This window comes from Mercurialis annua, linkage group LG4, assembly GCF_937616625.2.
Source record: "Mercurialis annua linkage group LG4, ddMerAnnu1.2, whole genome shotgun sequence".
NCBI classification, from domain to species: Eukaryota; Viridiplantae; Streptophyta; class Magnoliopsida; order Malpighiales; family Euphorbiaceae; genus Mercurialis; species Mercurialis annua.
The window spans coordinates 25,246,393-25,265,596 of NC_065573.1; the positions used below are offsets into that span (position 1 = coordinate 25,246,393).

Genomic DNA, 19,204 nt, shown 5'->3' on the forward strand with positions numbered 1-19,204 from the left:
AATAAATTCTTAATATTAAATAAATACATTGTATCTTAAATTGTGAATATTATGACAAATATAATTTTATTTATTAAGCTCATTAATGAAGAGTTTAGTTTCATATATCAAATTATCTATTTGATTAAGTAATTTAAAATATACTTTCTGTTCTCTTTTAGATGGTTTGAAAGCTTTTTGTATTAAATTATTGTCTGTCCGTAGCAAATTATAATCATAATTTCCTTTATTTTAATTTGTAGAATATGGAGAATAGTTATAATACATTCATTTTTTGTATATTTAAGTAAGGTTATTCTTCTGATTATTTAAATGAATAATTTAAAAAAAAATATGTATGTTTTTAAAAAATATAAGAGTAATTAGTAAAGTCATCTATTTATAAATTAATATATTTTCAAAATGAACAACCACAATAAATAAATAGTGGGTATTTATTAAGTTCAAATTGTTTTTATTATTTTTCTAGTGATAAGGAAAATAACAAATTTATATTAAATTTCATTATTTCATTATTTATTTATTAAGTTTAAATAGTAAATGATAATTATATTTTTAGATAGGTTTCATATCCTCTGTTAATCATTAAAATTCCAAAAACAACCAATAACATTTTTATTTATATAGCCTTTATTTTTCTTTCTAATAAGTTAAGTAAAAAAGCATCCATGTTTAACATTCAGTGTAAAAGAAATTAAAGAATACTAATGATGATAATTACAAAAAGAATAGTAATAATATTTGAAATTTTATGTTTCTATAACATTCAAATAATGTTTAACTATGCACTATATCATAGCGTCAGCGTCTTCATGGTTGTGAACACGTGAAAACGGAGAACCAATCGGAGCTATAAGGCCAAGCGACCGCATAATCCTCAATTGACGAACCTTCCTACCACATGTTTGAGCAGATGCACCTTCCTGCAAAACAACAACCCAACAAAATTGTATCAGTAAATTGATGGCTCATGGCTGCCTAACACTTTCAAGAAAGAACCAAAAATAAATGAAAACAACTGCTAACTTACATCTGAACAAATTTTATCCTTTTGTTTCGTCTCGAACTTTCTTTTATTCACGTTTTTGCATTGCGTTGACGTTGATGATGTACATTTAACTGTTCATAAACCAAACCATAAAATTAGCAATAATATCATATAAACATCGAAAAAAATCCAATCAAATTCGTGACAAAACGACAAATATAAAAGAAATTCAACGTGAGAATACACAGAAACGGAGGAAATTGAAAACCATACCTAGATTGGATTCAGAAATCAAGAAAGAAAAATCGGAGCGGGGTTTGGAAGGAGGACTTCTACGCTGCGTTTTAAACTTCGGAACCAGATCAATTAGGTATACTTCCTTATTTTCTTCTTGTTCTTGCGTCTCTGTATTGGTAACCATTGTTGTGAATTAGAAGAAGAAGAAATAAAAATAACTGAATTGTTTTTGCAGTTTATGGGTGCCCTTTTATAGCATATGTTTTGAATTGTCCATGTTTTATTTGGTTTTCCTGGTGGGATCATGATTTCTGATTTTACTAAATCTAAGACTATTTGGATGTTCTGTTTTCTTAAACGGGATTAACAGAATTGTATATTTTCACCATACACCTTTTTAAATATATTTCAATGATCTGAAAATGAATTTAATTAGTACGATTTTTTGAATATGAAATTTTAATAAATACTGACTAATCTATATCTAACCAAAAATTAACACACTAAGTTACAATTTACATTAACAAAATACACCAAAACCATACAAAAGGATGATGATTTCTAATTGAAGGCTGAAAATTATCAGCATTCGCATCTTAAAAGGATAAAACTTTTTCTAAATAACAAATTGTGTTATTCAAGAATATAAATATATTTTTCAAGGATAATAGTATATATATTTTGTTTGAAAATAATAATTTAAATACTTAATTTCGAATTCATCACGTTCATCAATAAATACTTGATATTTAGGGACTTCCAAAAAAAAGGGTGTCATGCAACATATACAATCAGAACTTTACTCCTTATGAACTCTATTAACCTAAGAGCACACATAAAACAATACATTGTGGTTCACGGTATCTATCATAAGCATGATATTAAACTTTCTGGATCACTCAAGTCTCAGGAAATTTCAAAAAAGTCACTAAAGTCAATTTTCTTACAAATTGGTCACTGAACTATACCTTTTATTACAAAATATTTCTATTGTTACGAAAAGAACACTAAACTTTTTGTGAACTACAATAAAATCATTGGGTTATTCCTTTTATTACAAAAAAGTCATTGAACTATATTTCTTTTTGTAATTTTGGCTTTCCACATAAGAAAAAATGTTAGGTTTTTATGTCGTTTTATACGGGTGAACCCTTCTGTAATAAATAATATAGTTCAGTGACCATTTTGTAAGAAAATTGACTTTAGTGACTTTTTTGAAATTTCCAGAGACTTGAGTGACCCAGAGAGTTTAATATCCATCATAAGCGTCAAGAATTCAATACTCTCATAATATGCGACATGAAAAGAAAATATGTAAAGTATTTCGAAATTTGTTTTGGACAAAAATCGAATCAAATCAAATAATAAAACTGGATTGAATTAAATTAAATAACTAAATTAAATCGATAAATTATTCCAATTTGGGTTGACATGATAAAAAAACTAGTTCACTTCAGTTTTAGACTACCAATTTTTTTAATTAAAATTTAGGATAAAAAATTAAAAAATTGAATTCAATAATTTGATGAATCACAAAACAAATCCGAGTTTCAAGATACCTACACACGGCAAAAAACTGATGTCAGAAGAAACTCTGCTGGGATCACCGGGAGTTCACTCTGACGCTCATGTAAGATTTTAGTGAGAGAAAAAGAAGAAGAGAAAAAAGATGTATTATGAAGAAAAACAAATCTTTATAGTTTACACGTAAAGTTGTTTTATAGTGGAGCCCGTGCAAACTTTTTGTCGTGTTATCCTCTTCTCCTTCTTCTGGTCCCCACTTTCTATTATACTTACGTGGCATGCTCTTCCGCATTTTGACTTAGTCAGGTGTGCCTAGCGCATGGAACATTTTTTGTACTTGTCAGAAAATCTTCTGTGATCCCAAGAATCAGTTACACGTGAGTGCAATCCGAGGTGTAAATTCGGGCTGCATTAGGTGTCGTATCTCCAATTACTTGTTTTAAGAAAACTACGAGATACGACCTTGTGACACTAATTTACCGATATACGATCTCGATCTTCATAGCAATTGGTAAGCCTCCACTTAACTGATCTATTTGTTATTGGTCCGAGGTACGAATTTGTCCCCTGTAGCTCGGTGACCTCCTTATATACTAGGTCGGTTAATTGTTTGACTTAGTTATACTTACTTTTTGTGAGATTGCTTCACCCCTTTTAGGTGTTATCACTACAACACTACGTTATCATTTGGTTTAGTTTGATTAAAATAAAATAAAATTGTGGTCTAGTTCAAATTAAATCAAATGCACTACACTCACTCCTACTCTCAAATACACCGAAATCAACACTGAGGAACGCAATCAAGAGAATAAAGTGGACGATCACTCTTCTAGCCGCTAGTCACCGGTTTTTTTTTATCATTTTAAAGCTATTTTTTTCTCTCTAGTCTTTTTATTTTATTTATTTTTTAAAAATCAGTCGTTTTCTCTTCGCTTTTCTTTTTTTCCATTTTTAAATTTCACGGCTTGATCAATTATAACTATTTACAAATATAGAATGCTTCATGTTTCTCAATCAAAAATCAACAAAAATCACATTTGAAAACTCATTATGTTAGCCATAATTGCGAAATATCCACTTAAACCTCTATAATTTGTAGTATAACATATGATAAATTTATATAGGGCAGAAGCAGTAGCATAGTCAAAAATTTAAAATAAAAAGACAACTTCGATTTCGGAACCAAAGAAGTCAACAATATAAAAAAAATCAATTAGATTGATTTATTATATATAAATAAATAGAAAAATATATTTTTAAAAAAGTTAAAGGGGGACAATTGCCCCTCCTACGTACTCTTCAAGTGGTTACAACACCGGGCACAAGGTTATCTTGTAACTATTAGCCCCCTTACATTTATAAAGAGGAGGAGTGTCACCAATATAAGTATGAGATGAGCTACACAATTCCTTAAAACGTGATGAAATTTCATTAGGTCCACAATACTTCGGATCCTTCAATATATCACACGGGCTATAACACCCGACATATGCTCCTTTTTTGTTATAAGCCACCAGAGGAGCTGGACAAACATTGCTTATATCTTTAACACAATCCACAACCGGGCATGGCCCGGATCCGCCATCCACCAATGACCCGCCATCGGGCTGTATCCGAACCGCGACATTATGGCCGTGGATCAAGCTGGATTCATATGTGACTACATTGTTGTTGATGTTAAAGTTGAGCTGGGTGACGGGGTAAGTAGGTGGTGCACCGTGGCAATATGTATCACCCGTCCCGCAATCTCCGGTTTCACAAGAGAAATAACCCGTAGCATTTTTGGAGCACTGGGTTCTTGCCCATATAGTGCCAGCCCATGGGTCAGACATGTAAAGTACCTCTAGCGTATCGGGTCCGTTTTGAGGATTCAAGTCACCATCATCTGGGTAAGATCCAAGCCATAGGGTCTCTCGGCAATTGTTCTCAATGTAGAAGGTTACATCAGCACTTCCTCCTATGAAACACAAAAAAGTGCAAACTTTAAAGATTAAATTAATCATAAAAGAAAAAACTAAATGCAAAATACGAACGTTCACTTTTTATTATTTAAATTATCGGATAATGTTTCGATAAAAAAAAAAGATTATTTCCATTTAAAAAAACGTTATATTTTATGCTTTAAATTATGCATAAAATAATAGTAATTAAAAATTTTGGACAACGCCGACAACGCCATAATATGGAAACAAACGACATTGTTTCCATTCATTATAAAACTGTCAAAACAACATTATTTGGTGATGAAAAATTACTTTGGATTAGAAATTGCTAAAATATAAAAAGTTAAATTATTTATATGTAAAGTTTAAAGCACTAAAATAAATAAAATTGATGTTTCTAATGCAAATAATCTTTAAAATAACGATGATGTGGATGCTATAATACATATTATAAATTTATTATTCTGTATTCATCACAATATATTTTTATTGAAAAATTGTCAGCATTTTAAATTTCAAATAAATATATTGTAATTTGATAAAATTAATTAAAAATTCGTATTAAAATTCATAAATATAAATTGGAAATCAATCTAAAAAGCAACATACAAAAGAAAGTATCATGAACCTGAACAAAGCATAAAGAGAACAAGAAGGTTGAAGAAGGATTTGAAAGCCATTGATTCTGACTGTGCAATTTAGATGATAGAATAAGAAGGTGATCAAATGGGTATTTATAAGAAGTTCAGGGAGGAAATATTATGCTTTGTGGTCATAAAATCTGATGGATTTGTTTTTAGTTTGGGTATTTAATGAATTTATTTGTCCAGTCAATCTTCCACTTTTTTTACTTTAATTGCTGTGGAGACATGGTTGTTTTTTTTCCGTTTTGGTATTGATCGGATCCGTTATCTAGTCAATTTTATGCTTTATTATTCTCCTATTGCGGTTACATTTTGTGTTTATAATAATCTTTTGGATATTAGATAAGAGATGGGAAAATTATAAAGTGACTTTACTTTTTATAGAGTAAATAAATATTGTCAACAAATGTAATTAGATGATAAAATTAGTTTTATTGAATGATAAAGCAAGTAAAGTGGATAGAAATCCGGCAATTTTAGTGAAGAAATCAGAAAATGAATAAAACAGTGAAAGAAAAAGATGGTTGTTAATTTTTTTAAAAGATAAGATGAGCTAATTATAAAATATCGATAACAAGGAAAAAATTAATACATAACTGAGAAATGGTCGCTCATTTTGTACTTTTAATTCTACCCTTAAATGGTTCTACAAAATTTAATTTGATGATTCATCAAAATTCTACGTTTTATAGACATAAAAAGTAACAATATAATGAATTATATTTTATTATCACATTAATTGGTACCAAAAGATGATTTAATCAGTTAAAAATATAAAATAGATTTAACGTAAAGTTCATCAACTTTATACATTTTTTCAATTTAATCACATCATTTAAAAAGTGTTTATTTTCTGAACACCTATTTTTATCTTTTTTTCTAACCGGTACACGAAATTGTAATATGTTAAGATGACACTCATTTCTAGTGTAAATTGCCGAGGTGAAAATCATTTTACGGCTGGCACTAAAAAAACGTACAGAGTTAGTGAATTTGTATGATATTAACCCTATAAAATACAATCACCATAACTCATATTATATTTTATAATTTTTATCATGTTATCAAAGATATTTTTTTTAAATAATTGAACTTTCCAATCCATTTATTTTACAATTTGGAATAAATATATTCAGTTTTCAATTTAAATTTATCTTTGGATACATAATTCTCATTTTAAACCCATATAACTCTTTTTAAATTGAATAAAAAACCATTCATGTAAAATAATCATTCACGGAATTGAGATATATAAAAATAAATTCCAAAAAATAGGTGTAAATTGGAGATTGAATATGATTATATTCTAATTTGCAACATCAACGGACTAATATATATAAATTATCATTTAAAAATAAATAAATTTAATAAAATAATTAAAGTTGTCATTTTGCCTAAAATTAACCGGTTATACTAACTAAAATAATTAGTGAAGGATTTCATCAACTCAAAATATCTAAATTTTCTAAAAATGTTACTATAGATGCATGCATGGATATGTATGAAATCTAATAAAATAAAGATTAAGGAACAACAAAGAAAGTAATAGTATGATTATGATCTTATCTTAAAAAAGCTTAAAATGACACTAACTTTTTTTTTTAAACTGCTAATGCGAGTATGTTTTGGGACTCTATTATGACCAACTAAAGTGCAAGCCTAGGATCTCATGAGTTGGTAAGGCGTTTTTTTAGTTTAATTGAGATCGCGGGTTGGAACCGTATTCATATATGCAGCCATTTAAAATTTAAATGCAGAGTTTGCCTCCTGCAAAAAACCTACACGGCTCGAATGTAAATTTATTTGAATATAAAATTATTTAAAAATATTGATTCAGATCCGTTCAGAAAACCTTAATAAAATAATGGGAAAAGGGTCAAATAAGCCCCTAAAGTTTAGCCTATGGATCAAGTAGGCCCTCAACGTTCGGAAAGGGTCGGCGAGGACCCTAACGTTTTTAAATCGTATCATCTGAGCCCTCCATAGGGGTCCTCGTTGATACGATTAAACAAACGTTAGGGTCGTCGGTGTTAGTAAGAAGGGCTTAGATGATACAATTTAAAAAACGTTAGGGGCTTATTTGATCCTTTCCGAATGTTGAGGGCCTACTTGATCTATAGGCGAAACGTTAGGGGCGTATTTGACCCTTTTCCCTAAAACAATTTGTACATAAAGCGCACGGAGTTGGTTTTGACCCAAATTCAATAATCAGAAAATGTCATTATCATTCTTTCTAAAATATTCAACTAGGTCAGCATTTGGTTGGTTTAGTTAAAACCGAAAAATTTCCCCAGAATGATCAAACCAAAATCAAAACTGATCGAAGCTATAGGTTAATCGAAATTAAAATGATAACAAAAATTAAAATTAAACCAAATCAAAAACAAACAAAACATCTGAAATATTTGAACCCACAAAAATATCAAAATAAACAAAAAAAATCCAATATTCAGTTATCCAGTTGATTTGGTTAATTTTGATTCCAAAATTAAAACTGAAATCAAACCAAATAAACTAAAAAAAAATATTATTCAATCATATGCATGAATATTTATTAAACCAATTATATTACTATTTTAATAAAGATTAATTTACGTATGACTAAAAAGACTTATGTTTAAACTTTAATATTTTAAAGCCGTCCTATAACAGAAATGAACTGCATCATTTTACATGAATCGATAAAATAGCCTCAAAAAAAAGAGAGAATGATTAAAGAAATTTTCTCAAGAAAGAGACTGATTAAAGAAATAGTCACTATAAAAAAATTTGTATTTAGCAACAAATACTTTTAAAGCTAATTTTTTTTACTGCTTAAAAACCATTTTGCATTAATAATTTTAAAAATTGCTGCCATTGATTAAGTAATAGCAGCATTTTACAGCAAATTTTGTTATCAATTACTTAATACAATATTTTATTAGCAGTAACATGTCACGATTTTTTTGCTATATATTAATAGTAACAATTTTAACATTATTAGGAGTAAAAATATTTGTTGTTAATTCTAGTACTTTTTATAGTGAGTCCTACAAAGGGTTAATGTCAAAAAAAATCACGAACTTTACACGTTTTCTCATTTTAATCACGAAGTTTAAATTTTCTCATTTTCATACACGAACTACGACTTTTTCCCAAATAAATACACGGTGCTGAGGTGGCACTCATTCATTGGTGTAAAATGACCTCCACCTCAGCGAATTACACCAATGGAGCCGTGACACCTCAGCACCGTGTATGAATTTGAGAAAAAATCACTACAAAATATGAGAGTTAAGGGGACAAGTAAATTGGACGACTAATAAATAATGGTCCCCTAAACCTTTCACCTAAATTATACAGGGACCAAAAAAATTATCGTCCGCAATTCATCTAAAATTCCACAATAGGGGACGATAATTAAATTGTTCTTCTCGAGACGAATTAAAATCTCTTTTTTTAGTACCCTTACCTTTGTTCTCAGTTTTTTAATTGATAATAAAACCCTAAACTCAAATTAGCTGTGTTTTTCTTTGGTTAGAATCAAAAAAGAAAAAAAATATAAATTTTCAATTCCTTCTCAAGATCCGAAAACCTCTTTTATCTTTCTCTCTATCAATCAAATTTATCACTTGTTTGGTTAATCGAAGTCAGTGTACACTACAAGCTTGAACAACAATTTATTGTAAATAGGAGGGCCAATATGATTCTGGAGCATTTCTTTGATTCTTAATAAAGAGAACAGATTAAAATCTTGTCTATTGAAGGTAATTTCTTTATTTGATTTTATATTTCAGATGTAATTGAAAAACTTGTATAAATTGTGTATGAGTTTTATTCGTATGTTGATTGTAGCAATTATAGAACAAAACACATTACAAGCATTTGTGGGTTCAATGCGAAAATTGTTATGGATTAAATCATAAGAAATTTTTGTAATCTGGCTCTTAAATAGAACACTACGCGGGACACTTAATCCCCTTTTTATTTCCAGCCCTTTGCTAATTGGGGATAAAACTCCGGCAATTAGAAATGTTTGACGTGTTAATTATCAAGAATCTGCTTGATTTTTTTCCTCCTGGGGACGCTACCATAAGCTGTTTAAAACAAGAAATCTTGCTATATTATCTAGGCATCGCATGTGTCTTTTGATGATTGTGTTTTTCTTAATTGTTTTGTTATGGTTAGTATTAATTTTTTTTTTGATAAATGGTTAGCATTAAAAATTAGTTTTTTTTTCTTCAATTTATGGTGTCTCTCCATTTATATTTATATGTTGTATCTGCAGAAGGTGTTAATGGATAGAGTTATAGCCTACAGGGAGGATGTATATCCATTTCAGCTAAACATTGCTGAAATTGAGGATTGATGGTAGAACATGGCTTCCTTTTTGGGTGTTTTATTTTTTTGACTAATTTTTCATTGAATTGTTTTGCTATGAAATAGTTTATGATATATGTACACTGAAAGATGTTTTTATAATTATGTTTTCTTAAATTGATAAATCTCGGTCTTTCACTGTTTTTAGGTTCATAGTCAACTAGGGAGATGCTATGGTTATTGAATTAGCATTGAAGCTTGATAATGGTCAAGAATGTCAATTAAATGGTTTGTGTGAAACTTGAAGTAAGCTTATTTAGATTTCAGTGATGTTTTCTCCTACTCCTAAGGAACAAGATGCACGACAAACGAACATAATATGTGTTTTTGATGTTATCAAATGTTTATGGCCGAAATGCATGGTGATTGACATCTCTCTGTCATTTCATATTATATAAGCTTGAAATGTAGTGACTAGTGAGGTTATGATAGTGCTATTACTTTGCAGGTAGAAGTGTTTGGTTCTTAGAGAAATGAACAAGTGATATTGATTTAAGTAAAGCTTTTCCAGAAGTACACTTCCTATTTTGATGAATAGGTGAGTGGATTAGTTGATTCACTCATTTGGCTAAATTTTATTCATTGTACGTGGTGATTTTACAGTCATATATAAATAAATCACAAATTGATTGCAGGCTCTTTCTATAGCGCTATCTCAAACGAGTATTGCTAAGGAAATACAAGTGTGGATTAACGAATGATTGAAATATTTTTATGCTATGAAAGATTTACTTATTTGCCTTCTCATTGTATCTCAGGTGATTGTAAAGGGTTGTGCCAATTATATTAACTCGAGTGATTTGATACAATTTTATGGTAAGCCACTGATCATTTTAATTTGTCCTTTATTATATTACTATGATTGCAGTAGCTTGATCTTATGATTTTTGGATTTTTTGTTATTGACGTCTTCTTCTGGCCTTCAACAGCGAACACAACACAACGGCACCCCTGCACCAACCTCAGACAGAAGCAACAGTAGTATAAGGCAACATCAAAATGACAACGCGTGCTTAGGCGAAAAAGTATCATTTTCGTGAAGACTTAATGAAGTTAATGTGATCTTTTTATTATATATACACGATTATCTTACTTCATTTATTTGTTTATGATATTTAGTAGATTTTTTTTAACATGTACTGTTATTTCAGACATAATTTTTAATGCACTGAATTATTGTATGTTTCATTTTTGAATGATATAATAATATTACATATTTAAATATTTTTTTGTTTTTATAATATAAAGTACTTTTTTACTATTTAATGTAAATTAAATAATTATACTATTATTCGGCTAGGATAAGAACTAAAATTGTTCCTATTAATTAAGGACGGAAGTCATCCCTATAAAATGGGGACGGAAGTCGTCCCTATAAAATGGGGACAGAAGTCGTCCCTATGTAAATGGATGAAAGTCGTCCTTATAGTTAGAGACAACAATCGTCCCCAAAATGGGGACAACTTTTCTCTTTTCGTCCCCTAAAGAATTGGGGATGGAGGCAATAGGGACAAAACATGGGGACCAATTTAATTGTCCCCAAAAGATTAGAGGACCATTTTTTGTGGAATAGGAGACCATTTTTATGGTCCTCTTACATCTCTTTTTTTATAGTGAATGGTAGTTCGTGTATGAAAATGAGAAAATTTAAAATGCATGATTAGAATAAGAAAGCATGTAAAGTTCGTGAATTTTTGTGACATTATTCCTCCTACAAATTATTGACAATAAATGGAAGAAAAGTTTTTCTCAACCAAAATGTAATCAAAAATTAAAAGTGTGCTTCTTACACTACGTATACATGGTGTTTGATTTAGTGTTAATTCAAAAATATTATTTAATTTTTTTAATCAATTTTATTAGTTTAGCTGCATGAATATCCACCAATATATAACAAACAATATTTAAAGTTTTACTCAATTCTATTTTGGAATTTATTGTATTTTTACATAAATTTTAACACAAAATTAGTTTATAATGAATTTTTGTGTTATCTATCATAAAATAAGATATTTAAAATGCATGTCAAGAAAACAAAATGAATATTATCTTTGGAGTATACTTTTTAATTTAATTAAACTAGTTTCTTAAAAGTATGTGTTGTAACATTGATACCGATGTTGAATCTTTGGTACCAATTGTCGTGACCGGTTCGTGACCGGATTGGTATGCACAGCGGAATCGAAACCATTGGTAGGTATTTAATAATGGATTTGATCAACAAATAATAATATAGCAAAATAATAAATAACACAAGAGATTTACGTGGTTCTGCATTAAAGCGTACATCCACGGGCGAAAGATTCGAGTCATCCACTAATCATCAAAAGGAGTACGAAATTGGTGGAGAATCACCAAATAGAGAACATCTCTAATAAATATGCCCTTAGAAGAAAAACCCACAAAGTGTTTCTCTCTCTACAAGAAGTATCCAAAAGGGTAAGAATTAACTTATATTCCTCACATCACACACACCCCCTTTTCCTCTTATTCACATCAATGTCTACATTGTGTGTTCGGTTTTTGTTTGTTTTTTTTAAAAGGTGAATAAGGTAGTGTATATATAGTGAATAAATAGTCTATATGGCATTAGGAATATTAATCCTAATTGGATTTATACTTCCTAGTTAGCCAATGATAACAAAGTTATCCTTCTCCCAAACACTTCATTAATAGAGTTCTAATACAAATAGGAATTAGAATTCTAGGCATATTCCAACAATCTCCACCTTGACTTGAATTCTCCAATAAACTGTGATTACTGTTGTGCTCCACCTTCTCCATTTAAGTCCAAACTGAACTTATTCCAAAAGAGATTCTTTGAGGAGGACCATACAAGTTTCAAGAACGTCTTGAACTTGCTGAAACCAAAATGACTTGAAGATTTACTATCTTCGGGTGTATCAATCAAAATTTCACGAAGCTTCGAATTTTGTTGGTCTTAAAACTGATACCAGAAACAAACGTCATTAGTAGCCTATGATGATTAAATCAAAAAACAAATGTTGAGGTCGTAGCATATCCCTTAATCTTCATAAGTCGACCAACCCAATAAGCATACATCACAAGTGCAACATCCAATCTCACTTCATCGCCAAATAACCCATAAAACTCGTAGTTTTATATATTGAGATACCAGACATGTGCATATAGAAATCATGTTGAACATTCATTATTGCTCTAACCGTCTCATTATGCATCTTGCCTTTGACTGAACCAATATCCCAAAATTCTGCATGTATTGACCGTTACCCATAACTACACTTCACTATCAACTCAGTTGTAGACGGAAAACCAATCGAAATTGGCACATATGTGATATGAACAACCTGAATCTGCATAAATTTTGGATAAAAAATATTCTGCCTATCTCCAAACAAATTGGCTTATGAGCGATTCAATAGTGACGCCGTTTCAAATTACAAACGTTGTAATCCATCTTGTGTCTAAGATTGCTACTTAATCAAAACAAAATCTCTTTTGCAATGTCATGATTTTATTCAAAATCTGACTATGCCCAAACGAACTCTTCATTCAATAAACTCTTAAAAGCAATTTTTTAGATTCAAATCACTAATAGAATTTCATGAGAGTATAAAGAGATCACCCCAATCATTCATCTTACAAAGGCTCTATAAAATCCTCAAATAGTTGTGTGTTTAGAAAAGTCATACCTTTTTCTTTGTAGTTTAAAGTAGCATATTGATCTCCATCACAAAAATCTCCTTAAAAATTTTAATACCCAAGTCTGTCTTCAATTGACGACTTTCGGCACTTCCAAATTTGGTGGCTTCTCTATCTCCAAATAATCTTCTTGTGTCAAGTAATTTCGTCTTGCGAAATCCTCCAAATAATACTTTGCCATAATAATCATAATCCAAATTTAAATCTGAAAAACCAAATTGGCTCCGATACCAATTGTTGTAACATTGATACCGATGTTGAATCTTTGGTACCAATTGTCGTGACCGGTTCGTGACCGGATTGGTATGCGCAGCGGAATCGAAACCATTGGTAGGTATTTAATAATGGATTTGATCAACAAATAATAATATAGCAAAATAATAAATAACACAAGAGATTTACGTGGTTCTGCATTAAAGCGTACATCCACGGGCGAAAGATTCGAGCCATCCACTAATCATCAAAAGGAGTACAAAATTGGTGGAGAATCACCAACTAGAGAACATCTCTAATAAATATGCCCTTAGAAGAAAAACCCACAAAGTGTTTCTCTCTCTACAAGAAGTATCCAAAAGGGTAAGAATTAACTTATATTCCTCACATCACACACACCCCCTTTTCCCCTTATTCACATCAATGTCTACATTGTGTGTTCGGTTTTTGTTTGTTTTTTTTAAAAGATGAATAAGGTAGTGTATATATAGTGAATAAATAGTCTATATGGCATTAGGAATATTAATCCTAATTGGATTTATACTTCCTAGTTAGCTAATGATAACAAAGTTATCATTCTCCCAAACAATTCATTAATAGAGTCCTAATACAAATAGGAATTAGAATTCTAGGCATATTCCAACAGTATGTCTTATGTGTATAAATTTATCATTTTTCTCTTTTGAATATCAAAAATACTTTTTATCATTAATAAAAAAAATAAAATTCATTTGAGTTCCCAACAATTTTGTGAAAATTTGAATCCAATATGATAATTCTAGAGGACTTTGAGAAATAGAATTCAAAATAAAATTTAAGATAAATCTAGCATAATTTTCTACCAAACACACTCTTACTGTATTTAAACTTATTTTGAACTGTTACTGTATTTAATTCATGTTAACTTGCAACATAAGAGTTATGCATTAATGCTAAATGTAGGTTAAGTTTGAAATTTAAATAAATTGGAATCAATTTTAGACACTCTTTGGATTGGGTGATTTTCAAATCAATGGATTCTATTAAATTTATAGAGTTGAATCCATGGAATGTAAAATTAAAATCCAGAGATTTGCAAATTCCGTCGTTATAAAAACCATAAATTTATAGAGATATTTTTAAAATAAAATAAAAATAAACAATAATTTTAACTTTTTCACCCCTTTAATGAAAAATCAAATAAGATTTTTTTTAAGATGAGAGATTTTGAAAATTCATGAATTTCCACAATTTTTTGGATTGGGATTCCCTTAAGTTCATTTTAAACTTGAGGGGGTCGTGTTTAGATCTACACCGTTCATTATAAAATGAACGGCGTAGATTAATTTAATTAAAATTGTATCTTTTTGATCTACACCGTTCATTTTATAATGAACGGTGTAGATATGAACATGACCCCCTCAAGTTTAAAATGAACTTGAGGGAATTCCAATCCCAATTTTTTTTCCTATCAAATGCATTTTATGAAAATTTATAGGTTGTGTAAACTTTATACATTTACTCGATTCAAATGATGCTCTAATACTAACTAGAAATAACTAAACTGTTAAATTTTATTTCAATCGAAACATAAAAATCGAAATAGAGACTCTCATATTAAATCACAACGTGACTATCACTAGCCTATGCTTATGAACTAAAAACATTAAAATAGCACTTATTTGTGTTCCCTAAATAAATACTCTCAAAACGACAAACCAAAAAGCCTGAAACGACAATCATGGACAAAAAGTGATAAGATAATTAGCTCCACCACTACACGTAAATGTGCTAGTCTTATCATCATAAGCATAACTATAAGCCTGAGGACATTGGCTCTTAAAAACCTTCGAATAATTGGTAGGCGGACACGTCTCCGGCGTACCAAACGAACCGGTGCAACAATATTGCGGCTGATTCAACGCTAAACAAGCACTTTTGCAAGCAACAACACCGCCATCTGCACCTTTCACCGCCAACTCCGGCGGACAAACACCGTTAACATTGGCCGGACAACTCGAACTCTGGCAGCCACTTCCGCCTCGTGGGGTTATCGAAAGCGGTAAATTAAACCCGTCGACGAGGCTAATATCGTAAAAATCTGTTCCGCTATTTGGAGCTAGAGTGAATTCTGCGAGTGAAGCTGGTGGGATTGCACCGGCGCCATTGCATGGGATTTGACCTGAGCCGCAATCTGCTGTGGCGCAGGTGAACTTGCCTGAAGGGTCAGTGGTGCAACCGGAGCGAGCCCAGATACGGCCACTCCATGGAGCCGGTATGGTTAGGTCTGATGAGGCTTTGGAGGCTAACTCGAACCCGGTTGAGGGTAAAGGACTGCCACTGCCTGTTAGGGCTCCTGGCCATACAGTGTAAGGGCAGTTGTTTGTGAAGGTAAATGTAGCTGCATGGCTATCTGCATTGAAGAAGAATTTATATGTTAAATTAGTACTTGTAAATATCAAAATCTCGAGAAATTCTTATATAAACTCCGTCAAATACGTAATTTGTTGATAAAAAATAATATTATTTTACCACAATATCAAATATGCAAAATTGCTGGTTGACATAATCAAAATGATTGTATTAGAAGGGTCAAATCGCAATATATATTATGTATAGGGGTGTAATTTTATTAAATTATAGGTTTGGTTTTAAAAATTTCCTATACTACTTAGGTAATTATCAAAAGTTGGGAGGGTTAATTCCCTATGCCTCTTCCTAGTTTATTGACATCATTTTAATTATTATTATTTTGATTAATATGGTTAAATGCCATTAACTTTTATAACGAATAATATGGTAGAAATTCTACATATTTTTTTCTAAAATTTCATCCTTTTAATACATAAATATAATTAATCAACTTCCTAAAAGAAAAATACAATAAATCAATTAACTAAAAATGTTTTAAATTAATAATTAATAAGTATATGTTTATCTAAAATCTTATGCATGCTTCAATACAAAAGCTATCGATATTATCTTAGCATAAATTCAAATCAATAGACATTGAAAGTTAATAAAAACAAATAAAATATTTAATTGATACTGAAGTTAATTTTAAAACTATGAAGTTTTAAGCAAATGAATTTCAATTAAAAACAAAAACTAAGTAATAAAAAAAGAGGTTTGAATTTACTAGAGAAATAAAATACAGCCAAGAGAAGGCCAAAAATTGCTCTAGTCGACATTTCTCAAGACTTGAGGTACTTTTGGTGTTGACTTGATTGTGTTATGCGTATATGTAGGCTAAAATATGCACCAAACATTCATATGAAATTGGCAATAAATGACAATTAGGTCAATAAATCTGAACAAACATGGTAGTAATTTTATGGAATTTTAGTACATATTACAGATAATTAATTAATTTTCAAACATTGGTATGAAATTGGCAATAAGTGACAATAAAGCCAATAAATCTAAACAAAAATGATAATAATTTTATGGAATTCCAGCAAACGAATTACAGATAATTTTTCCCATAAACCTAATACCTTCAAAAGAGATAAAAATCCACAACTTGATGAGTTAGCAACCATCAAAGATAAGCTTTCTTTATTAGTAAAAAAATTCTGAAAACAGAGATTAATCACTTGAAAAGACGAAGCATTTTTTATGACAATTAGGTCAAGAAATCTAAACAAACATAACATGGTAATAATTTAATGGAATTTAGGTCAATGTTTTAAAACACAGACTGGTGATATAAAATCGGTGCAGTCACCGGTTTAACCTTTTAAATAAATTAAAAACAAAACTTTATATATGTAAGAAATAAATTGAAAAAATTACTTATAATCTCTCAAAATCTCAATTTATTATGTTAGTAACTCGTGATTTTTTTTTTTGCATAAATCTCTCAATTTTAAAACATTCTTTTCATGTCTACTTTTTTATATTTGTCATTTCTATTTTATCCCTACTTATAGTATATGTTTTTTATTGTGTTTTTATCACACTGAATAATTTAACCCCACTTTTTTTTCATTCTCCATAGCTAGTACTATGGCGACTCTTCTGTCAAATTCTCTACGCCGCTACTTTTTTCCGGAATAGTGATAGCCAGTTTGGTGGCATATTAAATTATCCAGCTTTACACGTTGAAATACAAAATTGCTCCTCTGTCTTTTTCATCATCTCTTTCTCTTGAAATCTAATTCTTACAGTATCGCCTTCGCTATAATTTTATATGTGGTTTCTGATCTGATATGTGGTGGTTGTTCAGTGGTTGATTGGCAACCGGCGGTGATATTTATCTTTTCCGTGAGACCGACGGTGGTATTCCATAAAATATACATATTTCACCTGTTATTGTTTCTCTTTTGCTAATGTTTTTTAATCTATGTTTTGGTTTTATAAAATTCTTTGAAATTTTATAGAGATTTGATATACAAATGTAATACCCCAAAATATTTAAGTATTTAATTGGACCAAGAGTCCAGTTCTGATTCGCTAGGGTAGCGATATCAGAAATAATTTCCAAGAAATTAAAGGAATTTAATATCATATTCCAATTCTAAAGTTGGAATTTAAATTAAAAGGAGAAATGTCAAGAAAAGTTCTGAACTAGAATTCAGGGACTAAAGTAGTAATTTAACCATATAAATCTCGTAATGAAAATTATTTCGCCAAGGTCCGCGAAATATTTTATAGTATCGGTGGTAAAAGTTTCGGGTCAATTGGAGACCTTTTAAAATTTGGACGCTGAAACATTTTGGACTAAATTGCAACTTCTGAGAAGTTCAAGGACCAAAGTGAAAATTAGCCAATTAAGTCTTGAAAATGGTAATTAAAAGAATATTGACGGAAAATAATAATTTTGAGTTCGTATTATTTATATGTATATAAATAATACGTAAGTAATTGAGTTAAAAAGAATAATTAACTATTTGGTTAAATTATAAAGTTTAAAAGAGAAATGGTTTAAGTTAAAAAGTGAGGGATTAAAATGACCTTTTTACCAAAATATATATAAGGATCAGGATGTGAAAAGAAGGATTGAGAGAAAGAAAATGGAACAGATGAATGAAAACAACGATCATCGTCGATCCGCCGCGGTTTCGCCGTTTCTCGTCCAAATCTAGCGTTCTTTATATCGATTTGTTCAGAATTCGATTCTCTATCGATTTTAAACTTCAAATCGAGGTAATCTCGACATTTTTTTTGCGAGAATTAGTAAATAAGAGTTATTTTGTTTTAAACGAATCGAACGAATTGTAATCGCGTTTTAATTGACGTTTTTGAAGTGGATATTGTTAAGAATAGCGTATAGATCGCGTTAGGGGCATTGGAGCACATCGGAGTAGCCCGGGAATGAATTTCCAGGGCTGTGCGATCGCACAGCTGAGGCAGTTGTGCGAACGCACAGTGCCCTCTATGCGATCGCACAACCAACAGGCTTGCCTGTTTGGGCATTTTCTTGCCCCATCACGACCCGGTTGTTCGACTTCGAGTATGTCGGACATTGAAAATAGATCACGGACCCCAAAAACGAGAAACAATTGGATATCAAACGTAATGTGTTTGATTAAGGTTTTAATATATAAGGAGCTTATAGTTAGATATCGATAAAAGTGAAATGTGATTAAAAAATGTATTAGGAATATGATTACGTTAACCTAAGTTAATAA

General features: G+C 30.3%; 3 protein-coding genes and 1 long non-coding RNA gene across 9 annotated transcripts; 1 reads left to right on the forward strand and 3 right to left on the reverse strand.

Annotated features, from left to right (window-relative positions):
* Positions 1-694: 694 nt before the first annotated feature.
* LOC126676393 (uncharacterized) lies at positions 695-1,908 on the reverse strand. 2 transcript variants are annotated; one of them, XR_007640276.2, is made up of 4 exons: positions 1,771-1,908; positions 1,262-1,393; positions 1,031-1,119; positions 695-923 (listed from the first exon to the last, which is right to left on the reverse strand). XR_007640276.2 is itself a non-coding variant. In XM_050370584.2 (3 exons), the coding sequence occupies exons 1-3, from the start codon at positions 1,407-1,409 to the stop codon at positions 789-791; spliced, it is 372 nt and encodes a 123-aa protein (XP_050226541.1). In that variant the 5' UTR covers positions 1,410-1,764; the 3' UTR covers positions 695-788. The 2 variants fall into 2 exon arrangements, 1 of the variants encoding a protein (XP_050226541.1); XM_050370584.2 differs by lacking the exon at positions 1,771-1,908 and having other exon boundaries at positions 1,262-1,764.
* Positions 1,909-3,947: 2,039 nt separating this feature from the next.
* LOC126678197 (thaumatin-like protein 1) lies at positions 3,948-5,697 on the reverse strand. Its single transcript, XM_050373095.2, has 2 exons — positions 5,321-5,697; positions 3,948-4,706 (listed from the first exon to the last, which is right to left on the reverse strand). Exons 1-2 carry the CDS (start codon positions 5,370-5,372, stop codon positions 4,057-4,059), a joined length of 702 nt encoding a protein of 233 aa, XP_050229052.1. The 5' UTR covers positions 5,373-5,697; the 3' UTR covers positions 3,948-4,056.
* A 2,843-nt stretch (positions 5,698-8,540) lies between these two features.
* On the forward strand, positions 8,541-10,919 carry LOC126678213 (uncharacterized). Of its 5 annotated transcripts, none has more exons than XR_007640692.2 (6): positions 8,541-9,082; positions 9,604-9,686; positions 9,844-10,057; positions 10,144-10,233; positions 10,454-10,511; positions 10,625-10,919. It is a non-coding gene; the product is annotated as an uncharacterized LOC126678213 (long non-coding RNA). The 5 variants fall into 5 exon arrangements; XR_008790602.1 differs by having other exon boundaries at positions 8,552-9,082; positions 9,844-9,923; XR_007640693.2 differs by lacking the exon at positions 9,604-9,686 and having other exon boundaries at positions 8,574-9,082.
* Positions 10,920-15,281: 4,362 nt separating this feature from the next.
* Positions 15,282-19,039, reverse strand: LOC126678929 (thaumatin-like protein 1). Its single transcript, XM_056105515.1, has 2 exons — positions 18,970-19,039; positions 15,282-15,984 (listed from the first exon to the last, which is right to left on the reverse strand). The coding sequence occupies exons 1-2, from the start codon at positions 19,037-19,039 to the stop codon at positions 15,311-15,313; spliced, it is 744 nt and encodes a 247-aa protein (XP_055961490.1). The 3' UTR covers positions 15,282-15,310.
* Between the last annotated feature and the right edge of the window lie 165 nt (positions 19,040-19,204).

What these genes read in the sequence shown, in the direction of transcription:
- LOC126676393 (XM_050370584.2), bottom strand. Translation starts at nt 1,409, where the DNA reads ATGGTTACCAATACAGAGACGCAAGAACAAGAAGAAAATAAGGAAGTA. An exon ending in GATTTCTGAATCCAATCTAG is followed by an intron (nt 1,120 to 1,261) that starts GTATGGTTTTCA and finishes GTTTATGAACAG; the next exon opens with TTAAATGTACATCATCAACG. An exon ending in AGGATAAAATTTGTTCAGAT is followed by an intron (nt 924 to 1,030) that starts GTAAGTTAGCAG and finishes GTTGTTTTGCAG; the next exon opens with GAAGGTGCATCTGCTCAAAC.
- LOC126678197 (XM_050373095.2), bottom strand. Translation starts at nt 5,372, where the DNA reads ATGGCTTTCAAATCCTTCTTCAACCTTCTTGTTCTCTTTATGCTTTGT. An exon ending in TCTCTTTATGCTTTGTTCAG is followed by an intron (nt 4,707 to 5,320) that starts GTTCATGATACT and finishes TGTGTTTCATAG; the next exon opens with GAGGAAGTGCTGATGTAACC.
- LOC126678929 (XM_056105515.1), bottom strand. Translation starts at nt 19,039, where the DNA reads ATGTCCGACATACTCGAAGTCGAACAACCGGGTCGTGATGGGGCAAGA. An exon ending in ATGCCCAAACAGGCAAGCCT is followed by an intron (nt 15,985 to 18,969) that starts GTTGGTTGTGCG and finishes TCTTCAATGCAG; the next exon opens with ATAGCCATGCAGCTACATTT.